This window comes from Lepus europaeus, chromosome 17 (genome assembly GCF_033115175.1).
Source record: "Lepus europaeus isolate LE1 chromosome 17, mLepTim1.pri, whole genome shotgun sequence".
In the NCBI taxonomy this organism is placed as follows: domain Eukaryota; kingdom Metazoa; phylum Chordata; class Mammalia; order Lagomorpha; family Leporidae; genus Lepus; species Lepus europaeus.
In genome coordinates this window covers 78638306-78664702 of record NC_084843.1, presented here as the reverse complement: position 1 = coordinate 78664702, position 26397 = coordinate 78638306, and the positions used below count along the sequence as shown (strand labels likewise).

The window sequence follows — 26397 nt, the reverse complement described above, 5'->3', positions numbered from 1 at the left end:
GGGCCCAAGCACTTGGGCCATCCTCCACTGCCTTCCCGGGCCACAGTAGAGAGCTGGACTGGAAGAGGAGCAACCGGGACTAGAACCCAGAGCCCATAGGGGATGCCGGCACCACAGATGGAGGATTAGCCAAGTGAGCCACGGCGCCGGCCCCGACCCCCAGTGTAAAAAGAAGAAACAGCAGGAAACAAATGCCACTGTCCAGAGGTGTAAGTGCAACGGTGCTGGCAGCCCAGGGCATTATGGGAGTTGATGGGGGAGCACCTTGCCAAGGCGAGGAGACCAGGACGGGGTGGGGGCACAGCATGGCAGACAGAGCTGCAACCCAGCCCTCAGACGCACTCCTCGCAGAGCCCATCCGACCCTGGATGAGTTTATTGATTTCTCTGGAACCTCAGCGTTTTTTTGTTTGAAACACAGGAAGGCCAAAAAAACATGGGGGATGTCTGGGATGCTTCAACCGAACACTTGCAATGCCGCCCTCCCATGGCTCCTGGCACAGAGGCTGAGATGCTGTTATTACAGCTGCGATGACTACTGGTTCAGTAGAGGAATGAGAAAGCCTGAGGAGGGGGCTGGGCGCAGCTCAGCTTTCAAAGCCCTTCGCATAAATGCCGGGCCCTTCCCCAGAAACGCGCTGAACGTGTTCGAGTTTCGAGAGGCCACCAGCTGGACTCCCCACGTCACCGGAGGGACACAGGACACAGAGGCGCGGCGAAGCTTGCTATCTGGCCAGGCAGCTGCAGATGCAAAGGTGAGAGAGTCGGCCTTCCCCGGGGCCGCCCCCAGATCCCCGCGTAGGCCTCTGGTTAGAAAGAGCAGTCCGTGCACGGCGCTGCAAACATGCAGAGAGGGTGCTCAGAAAAGACCGCTGGCAAGTCTGGTTAGAGAGGATGAAAAGGAAAATCTAAGAGAAAAGCACGAAGATTTAGCTTTTTAGCAACCACACAGTTCCTCGGTCTCCTGTCCTGCGCTCCAACCAAGGGACAGCCTTCGTTGGGCGCTCCTGCCCTCGTGTCCCCTGTCCTGCAATGCCCCTTCCTCTTCACATCACAAACCCCCAGGCCTCCAGAGGTCTGTCCTCATCCCTGGTAGAGCCGGGACTCTCTATCCCACCCTGAGCTTTCTGCCAATGAGACAGTATTCCCGCTCCTGAAAGCTACCGGGGACCTGTCTGAGTATATCTCGTGTTACAGAGAGGGGACGTCCACGCGCGTTATCTCAAAGAATGGGCCATCTGCCTGTTCCCCAGGCAGATAGGGTGTCTGGCAGGTTGGATTTGCAGTGCCTCCAACACATCAAGGCAGAGAACTCTGACGGACTGCTGGATTTGAAGCTCAAATGATAAACCTGAGCTAGACACCAGTATGAGGTCACTGCGTCAAGTCCCTAGGAGACGGAATTAAAAGATAAGTTTACTTTGGCCCTAAAAATTCCATGCGGATGTGTGTGTGTCCCATTTTCCTTATCCATTCATCTGATAACAGGCATCTTGATTCCGTGTCTTGGCTATTGCAGATTGTGCTACCATGAAGACAGTGGTACAGGTGCCTGTTTGGTTTGTTTCTGACTTTTGGACATTTACTCTATATAGTGGCATTGCTGGGTCAAAGGGCACTTCTCTCTCAGTATTTTATGAAATCTCCATTCTGTTTTCCCTAGTGGTTATACTAATTTAAGTCCCACCAACAGAGTGCAAGGGGTCCCTTTTTTCTACATCCTCACCAGCATTTTTATTTTTTATTTTATCAATAGTAATTCTTTTTTATTAATAATCATTCTATGTACATATCTGTTGGTCATTTGTATTTCTTCTTTTAAGAAGTGTCGATTCAGACCCTTTGCCCATTTCTTAACTCAACTGGTTGGGTTTTCTGAGGTTTTTTTTTTTTTTTTTTTTTTTGTGCCCTGTCTACTCTGCATTTTAATCCTTCATCAGCTTGCAAATCTTCCCCCCCCATCCAGCTCTGCTCACTTGTCAGCCTTATACCTCGACACGACACTGGTGTCACACCTGATCTGACAGCTGCAGTTGAGTTACACCTTTCCCTGCTAATTATCTTTTACTATTCCAGGAACAGCGCCCTCCCCAAATGGTATCAGTAACTTCGGAGTCATTTCAAGGACTACTGCTTCATTTTGCATTCTTTTTTTTTTTTTTTTTTTTTTGGACAGGCAGAGTTAGACAGTGAGAGAGAGACAGAGACAGAGAGAAAGGTCTTCCATTGATTCAACCCCCAAATGGCCACTATGGCCAGTGCACTGCACCGATCTGAAGCCAGGAGCCAGGTGCTTCCCCCTGGTCTCCTATGCATGTGCAGGGCCCAAGCACTTGGGCCATCCTCCACTGCCTTCCCGGGCCACAGTAGAGAGCTGGACTGGAAGAGGAGCAACCAGGACAGAATCCGGCACCCTAACCGGGACTAGAACCCAGGGTGCCGGCGCCGCAGGCGGAAGATTAGCGTAGTGAGCCGCGGCGCCGGCTTCATGTTGCATTCTGAAATGGACATGGAGACGTACGTCATCACCTGCTGAACAGACAAGCATTTCACTTGCATGAGTTCAACTACAAGTGCTAGGCCAAGGTGACAGATACACACCAACGGGAAGTTCAAAGGTCTGCAGGAAATCGAATTACACGCTGTTTATTCTGGTGCAAAAATGTTTGAAATCCAGGGAGTTTTTTTCACCAGATGCACCTGCCGTGAACTTTCTGAAGACCTCTCTCACGTGCTTACGTGTGTAGAGAAAGAGACAGAGACAGAGAAATACTTTTACTCATTCTGCAGGGACCAAGTGAAATGCACTTATTTAGAGAACCAAATCCTCCATGTCTTCAGTCGGTCTCCTGTCCTGAGACCAGACTCTAAACACTTTGCACACAGCCTGGCCCATAACGCAAGCCTCCAGAATTCATAGGAGATTGTTTCAAAGGAAAAGTGAACTGCTTCCAACACTGGGGAGAAACTAGCACCCCAGCTCCCAGAGTGCTGTCCAAGGGTAGTGTGGCTTGATGTGGATTTCTCCCTATGCCCTCACTTCAGAAACTAACCATGCATAAGATGCCACTTCAGCCAAGTCTTCCCTCTGGAAGGCACACCCATGAAAATGCAGGGCTGGGGCCAGTGCTGTGGCACAGTAGGTTAATCCTCAGCCTGCAGTGCCGGCATCCCATATGAGTGCCGGTTCTAGTCCCAGCTGCTCCACTTCTGATCCAGCTCTCTGCTATGGCCTGGGAAAGCAAGAGAAGATGGCCCAAGTCCTTGGGCCCCTGCACCTACGTGGGAGATCCAGAAGAAGCTCCTGGCTCCTGGCTTTGGATAAACACAGCTCTGGCCATTGCAGCCATTTGAGGAGTGAACCAGCAGATGGAAGACCTTTCTCTCTGTCTCTCCCTCTCACTCTCTATAACTCTACCTCTCAAATAAATAAATAAATAAATATTTTTTAAAATGCAGTGCTCTGCTTTATGACAACGTGCCTTACACAGATCTACACGGTGCAGCCAAGTCTCTGGGTGTGGCGTGCAGAAAAGCAAAGAAGGCAACGTGAAACACAATCTTCTCCACGAATATTTGCTGGGGCGCTGGCAGCCATCAGCAGTAGGAAGTAGCCACCCGGCAGATGGCAAATTCTAGCAATTTGCTGGGAATGTCAACCAATGGGACCTGTGCTTTAAGCGGAAACAGCTTAGGAAAGGGAAAGAAAAGAGATGTGTGCCGAGTTCCTGCGTGTGTCAGGAGCGGTGACAGTGCTCCGCCCTGGGTGTCTGCTCTCAGACCTACCCTCTGAAACTGCCCTGGTCCTCGTGTGCCCTTGCGAGAAGTCCATCTCCAAACACTGGGAAGTCACCATGCTCTTTTTGTTCTAAATTGCAGAAATGGAGTTTGACTGACAGATGCCAAAAGCAAAGAGACAGTTGGGCTGAGACGGCTAATTCAGACACTTCGAAGGGGTCCACAGAGAGTCACAGCTCCGCTCTGGAATCCCACTCCTGAGGCTACCTGGAGCTCCCAGAGCTAGGGTCTCCGTTTCACTGGGCATGCACTACATGTTTCTTCCTGTAGGGGGCGATCACTAACTATGTGTGTGTGAAATGCAAACCTAATATCCCCTTGCTGTAAGAGAACTGAAATGGTTTTGAGTCCTTTCCTCCAGTGGAAGAGAGAGAAAATAAGGGAGAAATGGAGCCAGGAAATGAGAGGGAGCAGAATGCCCGCATCATAAGGAGGCAAGAGGAAGGGAGAGGTGTTGCCCACAGAGGGAGCAGTGCTGGGAACACTCAGGCTGCCTGGACCACATGGCCGTGAGCATGTGGCAGCGACAACAGACTGAAGATCAGAAGTTCTGTTGCGATGTCCTGGAAGAGCCCCCTGGAGTCTTGTGTGAGTCGAGAGAGCAAGCCCCTCCACGGTGATAGATTGTGGACATCTGGTATACCCTTGCAAGGAAGGGACACTCAGCCAAAGGCCATTTGATTCAGGGGAAAAAAACAGTAATGTGATGTTTCTTCCAAATGAGTGTCAGGACTTACAAAGGGAAGATTCAGAGAGATCGACTGCCTCTTAATACGAGGAAATACTCTCTGATCAACAACTACGTGACAGTAAAATGGGTTTCCATGGTTGAGTAAAAGCTGGGACCCCTTCTTCAAGGATGCTACAAAGCAGATTCCAGCATGGAGGAGGAGGTGAGAGCTGATCACCGGACACTGGACAAGCTGATGCTCCGTGAGTGCCTGTGTTAATAACTGCATGTATACAATTTTAATAACTATTGACTATCATCGCAAGTAAAATTCCCAGCTGATACCTAAGCCTAGAGCCCTTTCACAACCCAGCTCGCGGGGTCCCTGTTCATCACCCCACACTCCCGAGCGGCAACACACAGCCCTGTTATCACAGGGAAGTAGTTTTCTATGCTCGTCCTCACGTGGATCTCTGCAGGCCATGTCCTTTATCATTTTATCAAGTACGTGTGAGGACTAGTGCCTAGAGTGCAATCATAAGGAGCCAGCAGTATATCTGCGTTCATCTGTTTCGGACGATGACAATGAACATCGGTGACAAAGGTGCTCACCTATCCTACTCTGCCTGCAGATGGCTTCGGTTTTGCAAGGTTAGCACAGGGCTCTTTAAAACGTTGTGTCTGCCTGCTTTGGGGGAACTCATCCCTCTCTTCTGTCTGTCTCTGCTCTCCCTGGGCCTAAGGGTGCTGGTGCACTCTTTCTTAGAGTGGCCCCTACGTATCCATTGGGCATCAGCTCCAGGACCCCTTTCAGATACCAAAATCTGCAGCTGCTCAAGTCTTACATTATTAAATGGTGCGGTATTTGCCTAGTACCTAGGCACACCCTCCTGTCTGCTTTGAATCATCTCTAGATGACCTATAATACCCAATGCAATGTAAATGCTATGTAAATCGCCGTTATGGTGCAATCTTTAGGAAATAATAGCAAGCTAGAAAAGTCTACATGCTCAGGACAGGTGCAGTTTGTTTTAGGGTTTGGGGGGAGATTGTCCATGCACAGTTGGTTGAATCCTTGGATGTGAAAGCTGCAGTTTTGAGGCCAACATTGTGGTGCAATGGGTTAAGCCACTGTCTACAATGCTGGCACCTCATATGGGGGCTGGTTTGAACCCTGGCTGCTCTACCTCCAATCCAGCTCCCTGCTAGTGCACCTGGGAAGGCAGCAGATAATGGCCCAGGTAACTGATCCCCTGCCACCCACGTAGGAGACCTGGATGGAGTTCCAGATTCCTGGCTTTGGTTTGGCCAAGCCCTGGCCATTGCAGCTGTTTGGGGAGTGAACCAATGGATAGAAGATAGTGCGCTCTCTGTGTGTGTGTGTGTGGGGGGGGTCTCCCTCTCTCTTTGTAACTCTGCCTTTCAAATAAATAAATAAATAAATCTTAAAAAAAAAAAAAAAAAACAGGCCATGAGGGATGCAAAAGTTTGTGTTCTGGGAAAAATCCCAGAACATCTGTAGCTTCCAGGACATATTGGGGATAATTGTAGTCTCAGTTGGGTTTCCTCCCCCAAATCTCACAAGCGGTGGCTCTAAACTTTGTACTTCTCTTGTGTCTGCCACCTTCCTAAAGCCTAGAGCAGTGCTGGGTACTAGGAGTATCTGAGCACAGTTACTGATTGCTTGATTGGAATTGTCTGGCAATGCCATGCATGTAATTTACCAAACAGTCTGCAAACCACGGGATTCTTACCTCCCAAGTCTCCGGAGGTCACAAACAGAATAGCAGTGCTGCCTCATGTCCCTTTCCAATGCGGTAGGCATTGGTGGTGCCTCCTTGTCTCGGCGAAGTCTGCATAAGTGAGGTTGGGACTCCGGGGCATGTGTCAAGGAGCTGGCCCAGGGCCTCTCTCTGCCTTGGCCCCCTTGCACCTCTCTGAGAGCCTTTTGGAACGGCTCTGCCGTGAGACGCAGGCATTCCCCCGTGTCTGGGGAGGTGCTGTCCCGCCAGCGCTCGTCCCGATCCAGACTGGGGCTCTGCTCTGAGTCAGTACATGCTGCCCTGGTGAATTCTTCGTCTGCCGAGGGTACAGGTGTCTGTGAAAAGAAGTCCAAGTGATTATTGCCCCCATGGCACACATGGAGCAAACTCTAAAGATGGTTTTTTTAAAGATTTATTTATTTTACTTGAAAGTCAGAGTTACACAGAGAGAGAAGGAGAGACAGAGAGAGAGAGAGGTCTTCCATCTGCTGGTTCACTCTCCAGTTGGCCACAGTGGCCAGAGCTGCACCGACCTGAAGCCAGGAGCCAGGAGCTTCCTCTGAGTCTCCCATGCGGGTACAGGGGCCCAAGGACTTGGGCCATCTTCCACTGCTTCCCCAGACCATAGCGGAAAGCTGGATCAGAAAAGGAGCAGCCAGGACTTGAACTGGCGCCCATATGGGATGCCAGCACTGCAGGCAGCGGCTTTTCCCACTATACCGCAGTGCCGGCCCCTAAAGATGCTTTTTTTAAAAAGAGTAAAAAGCTGGGACCGGCGCTGTGGTATAAATGTTAAGCCTCTGCCTGAGACCCAGCATCCCATATGGGCGCCAGTTCGAGTCCCAGCTGCTCCACTTCTGATCCAGCTCCCTGCTAATGAGCCTGGAAAAGCAACAGAAGATGGCCCAAATGCTTGGGCCCCGGCACTCACGTGGGAGACCTGGAAGAAGCTCCTGGTTCCTGGCTTGCAGCCTTCTGGGGAGTGAATCAACAGATGGAACCCCTCCCCCATATCTCCGTCTTTCAAAAACTCAAGGGAGATAGTCCATGAGCTGGAGGCCATACCTCCCCTGCCCCTGATGTAATCCTGTCAACCCACCTGTCAATCAGACTATGTAGCCCCTCCCCATTTTGGAGCGCAAAAGAGGCTTGGTGAAAGGGAGGGCTCTCTTTTGCCCCCCCCCCCCACAGGCAGTCCCCCGAGGCCTGGCCCCACAAACCTTGACTCTGCCACAAGATCTGCCACCTGGGGACCCCACAGCTTTATGTGCCACCTTGGCTAGGCCACGACACTCATATATTTGGACAAGCAGCAGCCTAGATGCTGCCGGAAAGGTATTTTTTAGGTGTAGTTAACGTTAAACTCAGTAGACTCCAAGGAAAACAAATTGCCTTCCAGAATGTGCTGGACCTTAGGCAGGTGTTGAAAGCCTTAACGACTTCCTGGAGGAAGAGGCAATGCGCCCTCTGTCTCTCCTGGCTTGAGTGTCTACACCAACTCTCCCCAGGCCTCCTGCCTCGTGGGTCTGTCGTGTGAGTTTCAGACTTACCAGTCCCCTACCCCCAACCCCATAATTGGTGAGCCGATTCCTTAAAATCACTCTCTGGCTCTGTAAACATACACACCTCATTGGTTCTGTGTCTGAAAAAAGCCAGAACAATACAAACATCAAGGTAAAACTCCTGGGTTTTAAATGAGCCCTGTGGCTGTTTGCTGGGCACGGACTATGAATGCCTAATTCGTGATTCCTCAGGATGGAAATGCCTGTTGGAAATATCAGGAGAGGCAGAGGCGGGGAAGAGGAAGGAACTGGTGGAGATCCAGGCCCACCCGAGCTTGTCACAGGCTCACTGAGGTTTGGGGACAGCTGTTTTCCTGTGAAAGACGATGGCATTGAACTTGACCAACAAGCAGCCTTGAGCATTTCAAGATCACCACACAGGGAAAGGAGTGCCTGCCAGGAACCAGGTGGGGACAGCAGAGGTGCGCCTCTTACCTGCCAGCCAGGTGGGGACAGCAGAGGTGCGCCTCTTACCTGCCGGCCAGGTAGGGACAGCAGAGGTGCGCCTCTTACCTGCCAGGAACCAGGTAGGGACAGCAGAGGTGCACCTCTTACCTGCCAGCCAGGTGGGGACAGCAGAGGTGCGCCTCTTACCTGCCAGCCAGGTGGGGACAGCAGAGGTGCGCCTCTTACCTGCCAGCCAGGTGGGGACAGCAGAGGTGCGCCTCTTACCTGCCAGCCAGGCTCCACATCAGCCAGTGCACCTGTTGGGGGTCGGCACAGGAGGAGTGTGACTTCCTCTGGGGCGGCTCGCAGTAGGTGGAGCACCTCCTACGAGAAACCCAGTCCCCCAGTTAGGTCTGGACTGGCATCACAGGGGAGCGTCTTCTCTGAGCCCCCCATGGTCTCCCAGTTGTGGCTCCACACCCCCTCCACCTCTACCTGGATCAGTTTCTCGGTTCCAGAGAGCTTTGGGAAACACCACTATGGACCTGACTTTCCCGAGTGCAAGGTTCCTGGACCAGTGGCCTGCAGCCCCCACAGAGGCAATGCACAGATGCTGGCCTGTGCCCTGGGCAGCATCCGCCAGTACTGGTGCCTCCTCTTCAGCAAGGGACAGAGGGACTCAAACGAATGGCTGTTCCCTTCCCTCCCCACCTTCCCCCGTGTCTGGGTTCTACCTCCTCAATTTCTGAAGCCTGAAAGGCTGGGCGTGGGCCTGAGAAACTCTCATCTCTTCACTGCTCCTGTCCTCTCCAGTGTCCCCTTCCGCTTTCTTCCATACTGCAAAAGGGCGGGGCCGGTGCCGTGGCTTAATTGGTTAATCCTCCTCCTGCGGCACTGGCATCCCATATGGGTGCCAGTTCTAGTCCCAGCTGTTCTTCTTCCAATCCAGCTCTCTGCTATGGCCTGGGAAAGCAGTGGAGGATGGCCCAAGTTCTTGGGCCCCTGCACCCACATGCGAGACCTGGAGGAAGCACCCGGCTCCTGGCTTCGGATCAGTGCAGCGTGCCGGCTGTAGCGGCCATTTAGGGGGTGAACCAACAGAAGGAAGACCTTTCTCTCTGTCTCTCCCTCTCACTGTCTATAACTCTACCTCTCAAATAAATAAATAAAAATCTTTTTTTTAAAAAAAGGGTGGTCTTCCCAAAATGCAGCAGTAAGCAGGTGCCTCCCCCGAGGCTGCATCCCTCTCTGGCTCGCCTTGCACTGGGGGAAGCCCCAAGGCCAGCACACAGACTCTGTTCTGATCTGTGCTGCCTCTTGCTGCAGCTCACTGGCACCCACACACACTCCCCTCTGCACCCACATCCTAAGCTCCCACCACTCGGGACCCCGAGCTCCAAGCCACCCTTTCAATGCCCAGGGCATAAGTTTGCCTTGGCAGCTCCTACTTCCTATCAGAGAAAAAATTCTCAACCTCTTAGCACCGTGGACCTTCCATCCTGGATAATTCTCTTTTGGGACACCTGTCCTGTGCCTTATAGGTACTCAGCAGCATCTCTGGTCTCTAGTTACCAGGAGCATCCATCAGTGTCTTTGGACTTGGCCAACTGTCCCGAGAGGCAAAACTATCTCGGCATGGTGCTGGCGCTGTGGTGTAGCAGGTAAAGCCTCCACCTGCAGCACCAGCATCCCATATGGGCACCAGTTCAAGACCCAGCTGCTCCACTTCCGATCCAGCTCTCTGCTGTGGCCTGGGAAAGCAGTGGAAGGTGGCCCAAGTCCCTGGGCCCCTGCACCCACGTGGAAGATCTGGAAGAAGCTCCTGGCTTTGGATCAGCCCAGCTCCGGCTGTTACAGCCATTTGGAGAGTGAACCAGCAGATGGAAGACCTCTCTGTCTGTAACTCTGCCTCTCAAATAAATAAATAATCTTTAAAAGAAATCTCAGCTTGAGCACCACTGCTGCTGCAGACATGGCTTAGTGCCCCTGGCTGCCCGGACTCCCCCAGGGCACCCCCCCTTTGCTGGCTCCTGGGGTAGCACCACACACCGACTTTCACATCTGTCCACACCTCGCCGTGATCCCTGAGGCTCAGGGGCTGTCCCTCCATGTTTGTCCATCCTGCTTAGCGCTCCTGGGGTGTGAGGCTTCCGGCCGGGCTCTGCCCAGAGGAGCCTGGACAGGGACCAGAGGCTTTCTGACTTCCACCCTTCGGGGCTGCCACAGGACTTCTGAGTCCCTCGGCTAACATCACGTGTCACATCAGGGAGCGCCCTCCACCCAACTGCAACTGCTCTCTCGGTTTCTAGGGCTGGGTAAATGCGCCTTCCTAAACTCGCTTTGGGCTTAGGGGGCTGCTGCAGCCCGCGGTGACACTCTCTCGGGCTTCCCCTCAGCCTGATCACCCCTTTACTAAGCTCTCCTTGAATTACTCCATTTGTGCCAGGATCCTCACTCATATATACAATGTTTCCTTGAGAGTTGGAGCTGTAAACATTGAGAAGAGTCTCTCTCTCTCTCTCTCTCTCTCTCTCTCTCTCTCTCTCTCACACACACACACACACACACACACAGTTTCTTGGATCATAGGCAGGACAGAGTAGAACCACGGGTCAAAATTGCACATTTAGCCGTAGGACCAGAAGAAGAGAAGGGCGCCCCCTCTCGCCCGCCGACCCCACGCCGCCTTGCAGACCGTATGCCAAGAGAACTTCAGCCTGCGCAAAAGCCACATGCTCTTCATGAGTTGCACCAATGAGCCTAATGACAAGCAAGGCTTATTCAAGGCCATGGAGGAGGACAATTTAACATGGGAATGGTCTGCCCGTCACTGCCTCTGTGTGATCAGCGTCCAACGCTGGCCAAGGTCAGCGTGCACACCCAGCTGCATTCCTCGAGGCCCCAGCACCTGGAAGACAAGGCCTTCGGTGGACCTTCCGTTCACTGCCAGGATGATGTCACCCACGGCGATGGCCCCGTGCTCCTCAGCTGGCTGCCCTGGGAAGAGCCTCTTAATCCTCATGAGATCATTGCTGGAGTGGTTGCAGCTCTCTCTCTCCACCTGCACGAAGCTGAAGCCCAAACCGTTGGTGTTCTTTTTCAGTTTGACTTCAAACTGGGGACCTGCATTGTGGGATGTTGATAAAAATAAATCCTTCAGGTCACGATGACTCAATGCAAATTGTCAAGCAGACAAATGACTTCTGCTTTACATAGAAAGATTTCATTCACTAACATTTAGGCATTTAGGATGGAGTCCTGTAGACACATTACAGATCATTGCTGCCCAATAGAAGCATGATGTGAGCTGCAGGTGCAAACCACAGACGTTCCAAAGTTCTCACGTAGCTGCATAAAAGGAGAGGCCAGCATTGTGGTGCAGCGGGTAAAGCTACCACCTGCGACACAGGCATCCCATAGGAACACCAATTCAAGCCCCGGCTGCTCCACTTCCGATCCAGCTCCCTGCACCTGGGAAAGCAGCAGAGGACGGTCCAAGTGCTTTGGCCCCTGCCACCCACATGGGAGACCCCGATGGAGTTGTCAGCATCCGTCGGGGCCAGAATGGAAGCATCTAAGGCAGGCAGGTGGGGGAGTATGGTATGGCCAGGTCCACCCTTGCCAGCCGGGCCTCTGGCTCATTTTGTCGTCAGTTTCTCAAGGTCCCGGGAGACAGTGTAAGAAACGCAAAACAGACCTGGTTCAAACGTGAGTCTCCCTCTTCTGTCCCACCCATCACTCTGCCTCTGGCCACCTTGCACTCAACCTGCCTCATACCTTTCACAGCTAGACAGGATACCCTTACAATGGGACTCATGCCTGTCACGCCTGGGTAAGCTTCAGATCACAACGCACTAAGGAAATACACATTTTCCTAGCCGCCAGAAGAGATCGCAAGGGAGTGCCAAGAGGCAACCCACAAAGCTGGACGATTGTGCCCCCCTCATCTGACCATGGGTTTGCTTGGCAAGGTGATGCTGAGAGCAAGTCGAGATCCCTGACCCCTCGTCCACCTCGCAGCCTGCCCCATCCATGCCCTTAGCTGGAATGTAGAGCCGAAAGGGTTAGAAAATGCATGTCCTCTCCCTTCAATTTCACCCCCGAACACTTAGCACAGACACAGCCACATCCCAGCAGCTGCTAAGAGGGCCAAGACAGGCCTAGGGGCAGAAGGGCACCGGTCAGCCTTTGAGGATGATGCATTTGTCTTGCAGAACACAGCCCATTAGACCGGCTCCCACCGCAGCTGAAAGCCAGCCCCACGGTGGTCGCCACTGCTCGGTTTTTTGTTGTTTTTTTGGGGGGTGGGGGATACCCAGAGGAAGGCTTCCTGCCTTTCCCTTTTGACTTGACAATTCAAAAGCAGCATGTGATGACATGACAACAGTAACATCAATTCTCTCTCCTCACCATCTGTCACCGAGACACAGCTCGTGGGCCTGCCAGGCACGGCTGTTACCAAGGAAACAGCCGCCTGTCCATCTCCCGTTCGGTCATTAGCAGAAGGACACTGCTGTGCGGGCCTGGCGCTTCTTCTCTCTAAGACCAGGCTGGCCACCTAGAAGGAAGGATGCACAGACTCAATTCACATTGCAGATGGCAGGCAGGAGGCGCGCCCTCCACTCCACCGCAAATGCTTCCTGAGTCTGAGGCTTCCAGGAAGCTGCCTCATTTGAATCTCAAAGCGAAATCTCCAGATTCTCCTGTGTGTTGGGATCCAGACTCGGGTTTTTACTGGCACTTGTCTTGCACACGTGCACCTGGGGGGAACACATGTACCCCCAGTTCGGCACCGGCAGTGCCAGCCTCCTCTGCTCCCCTCACCCCCATCGCTTCTCCCTCCTCGTTCTCACTAAAACATTCTTCCCCTCGCATTTGTCCCTGGGAACACAGAACCTCTCCCCCATTGGCCTCCCAGGGGCCACCCACAGATGGGTCCAGCTCTCCCCGTTCTGCCCTGCCAGGACCCATCTGGTGTCTAAGTTTGCAAGCTTCCCAACAGAAACAGCTTCCCTCTCCCAGTGCCCAGTGGGACCACAGCAAGCTCCAGGTAACTCGGTTTACTGGACCACACTGTCCCCACCTCTGTTGGCCCACCCCACCGTGGCTGCCAACAGTCTTGTCTGACAGAGACACTGGACATGCCGCACCCTTGAGGAAAAATCTCCAATGTTTCGCATCCTCCATAACGTATACCCATAGCACAGTATCCCAGGCCTATTGCCAGTCCACCTCCTCCTCCCTCTCTGCTTTGATGCCCCACCCTTCTTCCCCGCTATGCTGGGTGCCCTTGTCACTCAAAGCGTGTTTCCAGAACCAGCGGCCAGATGTCACCTGGAAGCTTTTCAGAAACACCAGGCTTCCATTCAGAAGACTTGGCCCAGCCTCCTGCCTTCTGCCACCATTGTCAGTCAGCACCAGGCCCTAGACTTGAGTGACAATCCCTACTTGTCATCGCCACCAGCAGGTCATGCCAGGGCCCTCCAGAACCAAGTTCATCAGCAAAGGTCTGAAGAACTGCTCTCAAGGCCTGTCAATCAAGGCCACGCATAAAAGCAATCTCCCCTGCAAACGGAGGAAGCCAGACACAGCCAGAACATGACCTTGGCTGGAAGCGCCCTCCGTCACTCCTGCTGTCTCTGCTGACTGCTCGGTTAGCAAGAGGGGGTGATGCCAGCTCTGTGGCTCAGGACACTGGGGCGATTAAAGGCTCCCACACTCGGACAGAGGACCACACACAGCATGCAGACACGCCTGGGTGGGCACCGCAGGGGACACAGTATACAATGGATGGATGCCTCTGGCATCCCAGATTTTTTTTACCATTGAGATGAAAAGAATCCCAGGAAAGCCCGCCCAGGCCCTAGCAGGTGGAAACTCAGGGTGATGGGGAACGGCATGAGCTGGCGGGGTGGGATGAGGGTCACCGTGGCCAGAGGCAGGGAGGTGAAAGGGCCTGAGAGCAGATGGACACCCTGATCGGCTGGGCTGGAGCAGGGCGTGGGGGGCGCCACCAGGGCCGGGCTGGAGACGTCACCGTCTCCGTCTCTCAGCTCTGTTCTGCTGTCTGACTCCAGGATCTAGGCAGGCAACAAGCAGGCTCGGCAGGGCTATTTACAGGGGGTGAGGCTTTCCACTTGAAAACATCTGGGTGCTGCCTCCTGCATTTCCCATTCCCATAGGAAAGCAAAAGAAGAGGAAGAAGTGAAAGGGAATAAAACAGACAGAGAAGAAACGTGGCCTCCCCCCACCTGGCGCACCTGCAGATTCTGATGTTCTGGAAAGCTCTAGAAGGAAGGGAACACTCACCTGGCCAGGGCCCTTGAGGCACTGCACAGCCTGCTTGTGGGTGAGGCCGCACAGACTCATGCCATCCACCTGCAGGAGCCGGTCACCTGGGAAGCGGATGTGTGTTAAGTCCTGAGCTTGTGGGGCTGCAGGAAGGACCCTGTGGACAGCACCCTGCCCAGCACCCTCCGGGTGGCCTGGAGGAAAGAGGGCAGGACACAGAGGTGCAGGTGTCCCTGCAGAGTTAGCAACGGCTGGCCCGAGCCTGAAGGCGGCCACCTCTCTGAGCATGCTCCCTGTCTCCTGAGACAGATATCAGACCGATGGTATCAAAGCCTTTCTATTATTGGCTCACAGCATGGTTGAACCAGTGCTGGTCAAATGGAGCCTTTCTCCTGTTTTTCTGTGAAACGGTTTTTTGAAAGTATTTTCAAGTTGTTGTGGGGTAATATTTATATCTCTAGAGATTTTTTTTTAATTTCAAAAAAAAAAAAAAGATCAGGACACTGGAATTCCAGAGGAAACGGAAATATATGAGAAATCTCAGGTGTCGTTTTGGGCTCAAATAGGACCGTTTAGGAGAACAGTAAAAAGCCATCATTCTGAGCAGTGAGACAGGAGGCAGGGCAGAGAGAAGACTCACCAGCGTGCATGCCCTCCACAGACAGGGCACCCAATGCCAGCTCTGTGTTCTAAGGAAAGCAAGACTGTACCATGAAGGCCAAACAGGAACACTCGAGTATCTTTTGCGTCTCTCACCTTCTATCTCCCTATCACCTTATGCTTCCCAGAGGGCTGTCACCCACATTGGACCTGAGGTGTCAGAGTGGGGGGTGGGGCAAGGTCGGAGGCTGCACCCACCGCCCACCCCCGGTCCAGGATCATCGCATGGAGCTCACCACCACCACCACCACCACGTCAGCCTCACCCTGCAGGATCTGCCCTTCCTTGTCAGCAGGCCCCCCCGGAATGATGGATTTCACGTAGATGCCTCCGTAGAGCGCCCTTGTGTTAACGCCACCCTAGGGGAAAAAAAGAAGGAAAAATTCACCACCTGTTTGCTCCCTCCCGGGAAAGGAGGGGGCCGCTCTCCAACCTTCCTGGCAACAGAACCTCCCCCCACCCATCAGCTGTCCCGATGTGTCAACTCTGTCTGATGCATCTGTATTCACTTTTTAGGCTATGTTCTCTGCTGAGCTGTGAAGTTGGGTGTGTACGCAGAGTGTGCCAATCCAGTACAGCCTCGGGCTCTGCAGGTGCTCCATCCGTGGATTCAAACAACCGCAGATGGAACACATCTTTTAAAATGCATTTGTATTGAACACACACACACTTCCTTTCTCATCACTATCCTCCAAGCAACACAGTACCACAAACGCGTACATAGCATTGGTGTTGTTTAAGGTTTCGTAAGTCATCTAAAGATGATTTAACGTATACGGGAGGACCCTGCAAGTTCTGTGCAAAGATTAAGCCATTTCATATAAGGCGCTTGAGCATCAGCAGATTTGGGTACCCACGAGAGTCCTAACCCCCTGCAGATCCAGAGAGATGACTATATCAGTCACAAAAGGGATTCACAACTCACTTCTTTTAACGCCGTAGATCAAGATCTAACTATGTTTTTCTTCCGATTTGCCGTGTGCGTGCATACACCCCTATAGGCAGATTTGCACTCATGGCACTGAATCATTTCTGTGGTCTCTTTGAACCTCCTCCTTCGGGAATGCTCGCCTCTTTACTCATGTCTGCCACCACCGCCCAACCCCAGCACAGGTAACACGCTGACAACTGCTCAGAACCGGGTGTATATCCACAGCTCCTCTGCACATCTCTCCGTGCTCACTGCAGCCCCTAGAGAAGGCTAAAGAAAAGGCTGCCTAAGCGTCAAGATGGGCACCCAAGCCAGCAACCGAGTGACCCTAAAGCCTGTGGATTTCTTTATCCGTGAAAGTGAATTTCTTTATTTTGGGGGAAAGTTTGAGAATTAGCTATAAGCCAGGGAAAAACAAACACAGAAAAAGCAAGGGTATGCTTTTTTTTAAAGATTTTATTTATTTATCTGAGAGGTAGAGGTACAGACAGAGAGAGGGAGAGACAGAGAGAGAGGGCTTCGTCCATTGGTTCAATCCCCACATGGCCGCAACAGCTGGAGCTGCGCCGATCCAAAGCCAGGAGCCAGGAGCTTCTTCCAGGTCTCCCGTCTGGGTGCAGGGGCCCAAGGATTTGAGCCATCTTCTCTACTGCTTTCCCAGACCATAGCAGAGAGCTGGATTGCAAGAGGAGCAGCCGGGACTAGAACCGGCGCCCACATGGGTTGCTGGCACCACAGGCAGAGGATTAACCTATTGCACCACAGCACCGGCCCCAGAAAGGGTGTTTATATAACTCCATATATACACACATGTGTGTTTATATAAATGCCATATAACATAGAGTTCAAGGCAGACATCATAAAATGAGGGTAAAGGGGAATATTAATATGTAAGGGCTTTAACATAGCAAAGATAGCATTTATAAATATCTATGTACCAAATAACAGGCCACCATATTTTTGGCTATGTATGTGTGTATATTTATATATATTTATGGGGGGGGGGTGAAGCAGCAGGTGAAAGATCTCTTTCTCTCTCTGTCTCTCCCTCCCTCTCTGTCTCTCTCTCTAACTCTACTTTTCAAGTAAATAAAATACATATTTAAAAAAAAAGATTGGTGGAAAAATGAAATTTAAAGATTTTATTTTGTTGTAAAAAATTGAAATCTAGCTATGGTTTTTCATAATATGCATTTGCCATGAACTTTCCAAAGACCCTTCATATGCATGGATTTCAACTGTTTTTTTGGACCAAAGTAAATTTCCATTTCAATGCCATTTTCTGTGGACTGTTGGAAGGACCCCTGTATTTCTGTGGGCCAAGGCCATGCATGTGCTTCATTGTAATGGACGTTAGCAGATGGCACCGCCTAACCGAATGTGAATACTCATTTAATTACGCACACTTCTCCCAGCTTTGTGTAAGAGCGCCCTGTCTTTGCATTCCGTCAGTTATATTTGGCCAAGCGCATGGATATAAAGTTAAAAATTTCCATTTCAACCTCATTTGTGGAGTCTTCCAGCTTTTCCTGGGTTTTAGTGCTTTTGTTCCTTTAATGGCCATTTGGATTTGAACAAGCCGTTTCAAGAATTATTTTCTGAAACTCAATTCCCCCAAGGAAAATCACCGTTTCTTGCCAGCCAAAGGAAATCACCAACCTCCTCTTGGTGTATGAATAATCCCACACTTAGCAAGTTTTTCAGACGAGAGATTGCTATGTTTGGTGTCTGATCGGATCGTTATCCCAAGCCAAAAATACATTGACCATACTTGGTACCAGACTGTTCACGTGGACTCATGAGCCTTATCTGTCAGTTTCTTACTTGCTTCCTTAAAATCATCTACTGATGACAGGTTCATGGCAGGCCAATGGTGCGGTGATCCAGGGATCCCTGCGTAAGAACACCATCAGCTAGGAGAGCAAAGAGCGACTCACTCACTCCTCTCTCCGGTTTCCTTTGGAGGTTTTCTTTGTTCATGGCGTTTCCTTCCCTGCTAGGAAATCCCATTTTGTTTCCACTCAACAATTGAATGCAACAATGACATGCCTAAAATCTTGACCCATTCCAGGACCTCAAGGTTAACTTTCAATGCTCAGTTATAAAAAGCAACACCGGGGGCCGGCACTGTGGCGCAGCGGGTTCACATCCTGGCCTGAAGCCCCGGCATCCCATATGGGCGCCGGTTCAAGACTCGGCTGCTCCACTTCCAATCCAGCTCTCTGCTATAGCCTGGGAAAGCAGTAGAAGATGGCTCAAGTGCTTGAGCCCCTGCACCCACGTGAGAGACCTAGAAGAAGCTCCTGGCTCCTGGCTTCAGATTGGCGCAGCTCCGGCTGTTGCAGCCATCTGGGGAGAGAACTAGAGGATGGAAGACCTCTCTCTCTCTCTCTCTCTCTGCCTCTCCTTCTCTCTCTGTGTAACTCCAACTTTCAAATAAATCTTTAAAAAAAATAAAAAGCAACACCGGGGCCAGCGCTGTGGCATAGTGGGTAAAGCCACTGCCTTCAGTGCCAGCATCCCATATGGCCGCCAGTTCTAGTCCTGGCTGCTCCACTTCCAATCCATCTCTCTGCTATAGCCTGGAAAAGCAGTAGAAGATGGCCCAAGTCCTTGGGCCCCTGCACCCACATGGGAGACCCAGAAGAAACTCTTGGCTCCTCGCTTTGAATCGGCGCAGCTCTGGCCATTGTGACCATCTGGGGAGTGAACCAGTGGATGGAAGACCTCTCTCTCTCTCTCTCTCTCTCTCTCTCTCTCTCTACCTCTGCCTCTCTGTAACTCTGCCTTTCAAATAAATAAATAAATCTTTAAAAAAAAAAAAAGCAATGCCTTCCAACCTCTGACCTTGGAGTTGTCTGACCTTGGAGTTGTGCTATTCCCATAAATCCTTGAGCAATCACAGTGACACAGGCAATCTTCCCTACCAGGGGTCTACCACACAGAGCTCAGAGAGCAAAAGCAAAGCGCTGGTCTTGGCAGAGGTCTTGGCAACTGGGTTTTTTGGATTACCCCATTCTCTGTGGGCTGATGTCCCTGATGCCACAGGCTGCTGCCTTCTTACTGTGCAGAGACTCCACCCACACTCCTGTCTCCTCACATGGCTTGGGTTCTCTCGCACCTGCTCCTGCTCAGCCCAAGGTTGCCCTAGGTCTCCCAGTGCGATGATCCCACAACAGGTCCCACTGACTTGCCTGGGTCCTCCACTTCCTGGGTACCCCTGACTACAATGAGCATGCTGGCAGAGCGGGATGCCCACCAAGGCTCCGCATGGGCATCTTCCAACTCTTTCCTCCTAGCAAGTCTTACAGTCACGCTGAATCCAAGGGTCCCATCTTCTTTCACCAGCTCCACGAAGTAGATTCCACCAGCACTCGTTTCTGAAGGTGATGGAGAACGAGAGGAACCAGCACCCTGCCCCAAACACACACAGAAATAAAGAAGGCATGAGGCTCTCCGCCCTGTTCCAGTAGATGGCACCCCTTAGTTCTCCCCTTCTACACAGAGCAAGCAAGCAGCACCACACCTTGAAAGAGCTCCCAGGCTGGGCCACCAGGAGCACCCTCAGCTTTAGCAGCCCCTCCCCCTGTGGCCTTGAACAAATCTCCAAGTCTCTGCAGCATCAGCTTCCTGACCCAGAGAACTGCTGTGAGAGATTCCCTCCTAGTGCGTGACTGCCAAGTGCCCAGATCACGCCAAGGATTCCGTAAATGTGGGTTCTATTTCCACGCGTGGCGCAGACACCATGTTAGGACTGAAGCCACCCAGGTACTTTCTGGTAGCTTCTCCTCTGACTGCCAAGTGACGGCATGCTGGGTGTAGCATGCACAGTTGCTTGAGGTGGAGGAAAACCTTAGGAGGACTTTTGGTCATTTCTAGCAAGGGTGGCTGTACTAGGTCTTCACCTACAATGACTGAGCCCTTTGGGGAGGGACAGAGAGGAAAATTATCTACCACATCTCAAGCACTCTGCTTGGTGCTGTGAGCATGCCCACCGACAACGTGCTCATTCATTCACCCAATCATACAACCACATTTGCTGTGCACCTGTTACATCTCAGGTTGCTGTGGTTTCAAGATCTCCTCTAAACTCATGTTGAAATGTAACTGCCCTTGGGATGCCATCGAGAGGTGGAACCTCGAAAGGGTGTGTGGGTCATGGGGCACTGCCCTCGGGCATGGACTCAGACTGTAGTTATCACAGGGATGGGTTACCCTCTCGCCATGTTCTGAGACAGCAGGAGGGCTCTCATTTGATTTTGTCCTTTGATCTTCAACTCTCCAGCCTCCAGAACTAGAGGTCAAATCAACTCCTATCACTTCAAATCCACCCAGGCTGTGGTATGCCATTATAACATGCAGATATGCATACAACATAGCAGAAAATGAATGAAGACATGAGCACTGTGCTGTGGAGTTGGCAGTGATAAGACAGACCTGCCCAAGTTGAGCTGCTCTCTTGCAGAAGAGAGACTTTCGACACAGAGATCCCCAACCAACTAACCAATAACCACTGTGATAGTAAGAGTGAATGTGGTAAAGTGCACGTTACCACCCAGAAGATCAGAGACACACCAAGAAGGGGAAGAACCAGAATATGAACCCAGATGTCAGTGAATGGTGTCTCAGCAAGTAATGGCCAGGGAAGGAAGAAGCTGAGGATATGCTGAACTGGGCTGACCATTGCTTCCAGACAGAGCGTGCCCGGTCCTGCCCATGTTCCACTGGTCACTGCGCCCAGAAGATGGGGCCATGATAGTCCCAGTCTTCTGTTTTGTCTGCCTTCTCTGCTTAGTGTTACCTGGCCACCATGTTGGAAAATGAATACAGAGGAAACTAAGCAAGCTGAAGGAAGCTGGGAAATCACCAGTCCAACACAAAGGGCTCCAAAGAGTTGGTTGTAGCAGCAGACAGAGCCCCAGTATTTCAGAGACCCCACTGTCTTTGATCTGGCAGGATGTCTTGTCTGGACATGGAAATTCAAATAATGGAAGACTGAAAGTGAGAGTCCAAACTCAAGCAGGCCATAGAAGTTGACCTGGACACAAAGGTGGCCAAATGACCCACAGGAGCCAGATGGCACAGGTCCCACAGCCTGTGCTGGGCTCAACTGTGGTCTTAGAACACCATCCCTCCCTTCAACAGCCTCCCAGAAATCCTTCACAGGCTCGCAGCAACAGAGGCCCCAGCCTGGATCAGGCCCTCTCTGCCCTGCTTCCTGTCCAAGGGGCCACTCCAAAGAGCAGCTCAGGAGCGAAGGTTTCCATTCTGGAGTCCAACTCCTTGGAGCCCAGGCCCAGCTCTGCTGTCCACACCAGGAGAGATCTTGGCATGGTCCTTTCTTCTTGGTGCCTCAGTTATCCTGCTTACAAACAGGTTGGTGATAGCAATTATCTCAAGGACTGTCATGAAGCATTCAGAGATATACCACACTGTGGTGGAATGAGAAGGCCATGCCAAGATGGCCGCTGGCAAGCGAGCATCAGTTACTCAGGAATGGCCTCGAAACCCATCTGGCAACGGAGCCTGCCTGGCAACAGGCTGTGATTGGATGGCTTCGGATACTGCCTGGCAGCAGGCTGTGATTGGTTAGGGCATAGACTGCCCCTTGACTGGATTGGCTGCCTTGGCTATATAAGCTGTTGTACCAACTGAAATAAACGAGTCTGCAGGCTGCTCGCCTCTGGCCTGCTTTCACCCAGTTCCCGGGGTCTGTGTGTTGACTCTGTGCCTCTTGCCTCCACTGCGCTCCTCCTCTCAGAATGAATCCACAGCAACAATGCACAAAGTGTTCCAGACAAAGCCTGAGCCCAAAGTTAGTACTCAGCAGGTGTCAGCTAGTATCATGACTCATGCCAAGCCTTGAGTCCAGCTCTTCCTGGCAGACCCTGTCTGAGTGATTGCCATGGCCAACAGGAAGGAACAAACATCCACAGAACCCTATGGCACACCAGGTGATGGGGCAGAATGACTCAAAAGAGCAGGACACCTTGGTCTGTTGAGTATTTCAAGGGGGAGGAACCTGAGAAGCAGAATGTTCTGGAAGGACTCTCTGAACTTCTACTGCCCTCCTCCCCTGGAGCCGACCAGAAGTCTAGGGAGGATTTTCTGATCTCCCCCAAAAGCAGAGCACCAGACCCTCTCATCAGGTGAGAGATGTCTTTCCTGTACCTGGAGGACAGGACCGTCCAAATCCCTGCAGACAAGGGACCCAGAAGGGACTCGGGACAAACAGGCCCTGCTCAGTGTCCCCGGCTTGCTCGCAGTCTCTGTCCTATCACATGTCTCCGCGATTTCCCATTGGGCGTCAAACCTACTGTAAGTCACACTCAGGTGGAACTGCTTCTTCAGGGCTTCAGTTCCTTGTCAAAGTTCACATGACACACATCAACCAATGTGCATGCTCTTCTCTTGTTAATCTGCCTTTTGTTCCAGGGCCCCCCCAGCCAAGGAGCCCAGAGTGACTGAAGGGAAAGGATATTTTTCCAATTCTACCCAAGCATAGCATTATCGTCACCATGGCTCTGTAGACAGGCATCCATACTTCCAGTCACAAGAAAAGAAAAAGAAAGATGAGTTTGAGAGGGGTGGGAGAGCTTGCCTGTGTCAACCACAGCCCCAGCCAGAATAAGAAGGTGCTCAGCCTGGATGAGGGAGAAGAATCTACGCAGAGCCTGTGTTCAAGGGCACTGGCAGCCTTTAGAGGAACAAGTCAGAAGCAGCTGAAACAGTGAGAGCTTCTCCCAGCCCCGGGCTGAGGGTCAGGAGGAGGGGGTGGACCATGATGCTGTTCTATGGCAAAGACTCCCTGGTAGGAGGCACCAAGAGAGACAGTCCCACCTGGTACCCAAGGGGACAGCCGGGGGACAGCTGAGCTGGGGCTGAACAAGGCACACAGCCCTCGGCACACCAAGGCCACACTTGATCTTCTTCCTCCATAGAGTGCTGGTCAAGAGCAAAACCACTGAGATGGCAGGAGGACCCACAGAGGCCAAGAATACAAAATGCTTCATTGCCCAGGCCTCACTGTGGGCGGCAATCAATCTCCACAGGTTGTCAGTGCCAGAAACAGCTATAATTACAGTAGTCTCCCCTTATCCACAGCTTCAGTTATCCACAGTCAACAACAGTGCAAAAGTATTAAATGGAAAATTCCAGAAGGAAATGGTTCATAAGGTTCATTATATTGTTGTCACTGCTGTGTTTTACTAGTTGTTATTGTTGAACTCTTACTATATTTAATTTATAAATTAAACTTGCTCATAACCATGTATGCACAGGAAATAGAAGGTGTACATGGGGTTTGGTATTATCTGAGGTTTTTTTAGGCATTCATTCAAGGGTCTTGGAATAGAGCCCCCAGGGATATGGGTTACACAGTGAACAAGGATTCTGGAGGCTCCCATATGGGCCCTATGACCCAGACACTGCAAGCAGTTCTCCCTTTTCTTCTTTTTTTATTTATTTATTTTTTTAATTTTTGACAGGCAGAGTGGACAGTGAGAGAGAGAGAGAGACAGAGAGAAAGGTCTTCCATTGGTTCACCCCCCAATGGCCGCTGCGGCCAGCGCACCGTGCTGATCCGAAGCCAGGAGCCAGGTGCTTCTGGTCTCCCATGCAGGTGCAGGGCCCAAGCACTTGGGCCATCCTCCACTGCACTCCTGGGCCACAGCAGAGAGCTGGCTTGGAAGAGGGGCAACCGGGACAGAATCTGGCGCCCCGACTGGGACTAGAACCCGGTGTGCCGGCGCCGCAAGGCAGAGGATTAGCCTGTTGAGCCGCGGCACCGGCCTCCTTTTTCTTCTTTATCTTCTTCTCAGCAACCACGCAGTGCAGGCATTCAGTTCTGTAAAGTTACAGCTGAGCAAGTGGAGGGCCACAGCAGGAAAGCAGCCCTGCCCACCAGACACGGCACACGGAGAGCAAGGAAGGACCTGGGAGCTGGGCTGTCGGGCCCCACAACCTCTCCTCTCCTCCGGCTTCCAGGAAGACAGCCAAGGGGGTGACTACCTTTACTGGCAGAGACGAGAGCTGAGACCCCAGCCTGGACATCACACTCTGCTCCTGAGCTAGTTCCAGTTCGCCAACATTTCTGGTCTGATCTTGTGAGTGTGACGGCAAACGCCCCTGGTGCCCGTGGCTCAGGAAGTCTGTAGAAAAGACGGCAGCATCAGCTGTGCTGTTCTTGTCTTCGCCGGGGGTATTTCTGCAAACACCTGTGAAAACAAGCCCAGAAGTCAACAGCCTGGGAAGGCTGGCATCTTGGTGGCTTCTCCAGGGAGGGCACAGAGATGTTCTCCAGTGACAGGAAGACCTTTTACACCACTAGGAATGATGTGTCCTTTTTTTAAAAAAAAAAAAAATTATTTATTTATTTGAAAGTCAGAGTAACACAGAGAGAGAAGGAGAGGCAGAGAGAGAGGTCTTCCATCTACCGGTTCATTCCCCAATTGGCCATAACAGCCAGAGCTGTGCCGATCCGAAGCCAGGAGCCAGGAGCTTCCTCTGGGTCTCTCATGCAGGTGCAGGAGCCCAAGGACTTGGGCCATCCTCTACTGCTTTCCCAGACCATAGAAGAGAGCTGGATCAGAAGTGGAGCAGCCGGGCGTCAAGGCAAAGCCTAGATGGGATGCCAGCACTACAGGCGGCAGCTTCACTCGCCACTCCACAGCGCTGGCCCCAGAATGATGTGACTTTAACATCTCATGGAAGGATGCTGCATTTACAATAGAGAAAAGGAAGACCAGGGTGTGATTTAGAAACCTAATGGAGCTGGTGTGACCCAACTGTGAAAGCTCAGGGCCGTGGAGGGTGACTAATTCTGGCTCTCCCTTAGTAAGCTCTTGCCATGTATTTGGCATGATGATACAGACAGACAGATACATACATAGATACACAGATGGTAGATAGATAGGTGATATGTAGATAATCTATAGATGATAGATGATACATAGATAATTGATATAGATGATCATGATACCGGTGATAGACAGATGAAAATAGACTAGGTAGATGATAGATGAATGAATAGATAGACAGATGACAGATCATCTTACCAGATCCACAAGGAAAATGTTATTGCCATTCAAACCATAGAGATCTGAATCAAAATGATTAAGCAGCTCACCACGATTCCTGTCACAAGCACGTGGCAGTGCTCCCTCTCACAGTCCCCACCAAGCACATCTGTAACCAGTGTGTGAGTCAAAGGCCAATGTGTCGGGTTCTTTGGGGGAACCTGTAATACCCAGACTATGGGTTTTGACTGGGCCACTGGTGCCCGCTTCACCTGTGTCTGAGAATGGATCTGGACAGAGAAAAGACATGAGGGTGGGAATCAACAGGTGAAACCCTGGGCAAGATACATAACATTCTGGTCTACCATGTTCTTCTATCTGGAATGGAGATAATAATGTTATGTTCTAGGCAATAGTTTGGGTGTCCCCAAGAGCCCATGTATTGGGGGTTTGATCCCCAAAGTCTTGTGCTAATGGTTAATTAATTAAGGATGGAGATTTGATTTATTTATGACATCTGAGGCATGGGCTTACAGGGAGGTCTTTAGGTGTTGGGGCTATGGACACCTTTGGATGATGGTGCTCATGAGAAGGTTGGTGACATGAGCTGAATTTGGCCCAACTGTTCTCTCTCTCTCTCTCTCTCTCTCTCTCTGCTTCCTGGCTAGCCAGACAAGCCTCAGCACACATTCCACCATCCACCATCCTATTCGGGGGCGGGGCTCCTCATTCTTGAAGTGTGAACCTCTAAAACTGGAAGCTGGAATAATCCTCTTTCCCTAAGCATCCACTCCCAGATATATTCTTTATAGTCAGAAAAATCCGACTAAGGCAAGTACCAACGTGAGTATCACAGTCTGTGAGGCTGAGAGATTTCATGTACATGAGAGCGATAAAGGTATAGATAGATGACAGATACATAGAAAGTAAAGCAAGCCTAGTACATAATAGGACCTCGAAGACGGAGGCAGATTTACTGCTTTGATACAAAATCATTGGTGCTCAGGGAAGTGTTGAAACTCACATGTTGACTACATTTGATTTCAAGTTACTCAAATGTAAAGGAGTCAGTAGGAACTGGAGAGGTCACTGCTTCCTGGTGCCACATCCTGACCACTTAATTCAAGTGTCTACTTTTGGCAATATTGCAAGCATCTGCTCGTTTTCTTCCACATCATCCCTGAGAGAGGAGGTGGGACTGAGAATTAAATCGACGACTCATGTTGTGCAACTCGCGCCCTGCCTAAGAGAAATCTTAGCTAGGAGACTTCCGTGGGGCTAGTGAAACTCAGTTTATCCTGGACCATGATGGCATGTTA

General features: G+C 51.4%; 1 protein-coding gene across 1 annotated transcript in view; it reads right to left on the bottom strand.

The window, feature by feature from the left end:
• Positions 1 to 858: 858 nt before the first annotated feature.
• Positions 859 to 26397, bottom strand: part of FRMPD2 (FERM and PDZ domain containing 2) — a 101769-nt gene continuing 76230 nt past the window's right edge. The window contains exons 22-30 of the mRNA XM_062214315.1: positions 24072 to 24277; positions 19371 to 19475; positions 15396 to 15489; positions 14489 to 14574; positions 12590 to 12737; positions 11088 to 11302; positions 8465 to 8563; positions 6222 to 6565; positions 859 to 907 (exon numbers count right to left, since the gene is read on the bottom strand). Coding sequence (XP_062070299.1) covers positions 859 to 907; positions 6222 to 6565; positions 8465 to 8563; positions 11088 to 11302; positions 12590 to 12737; positions 14489 to 14574; positions 15396 to 15489; positions 19371 to 19475; positions 24072 to 24277 — 1346 coding nt within the window. The remainder of the gene's footprint in view (positions 908 to 6221; positions 6566 to 8464; positions 8564 to 11087; positions 11303 to 12589; positions 12738 to 14488; positions 14575 to 15395; positions 15490 to 19370; positions 19476 to 24071; positions 24278 to 26397) is intronic.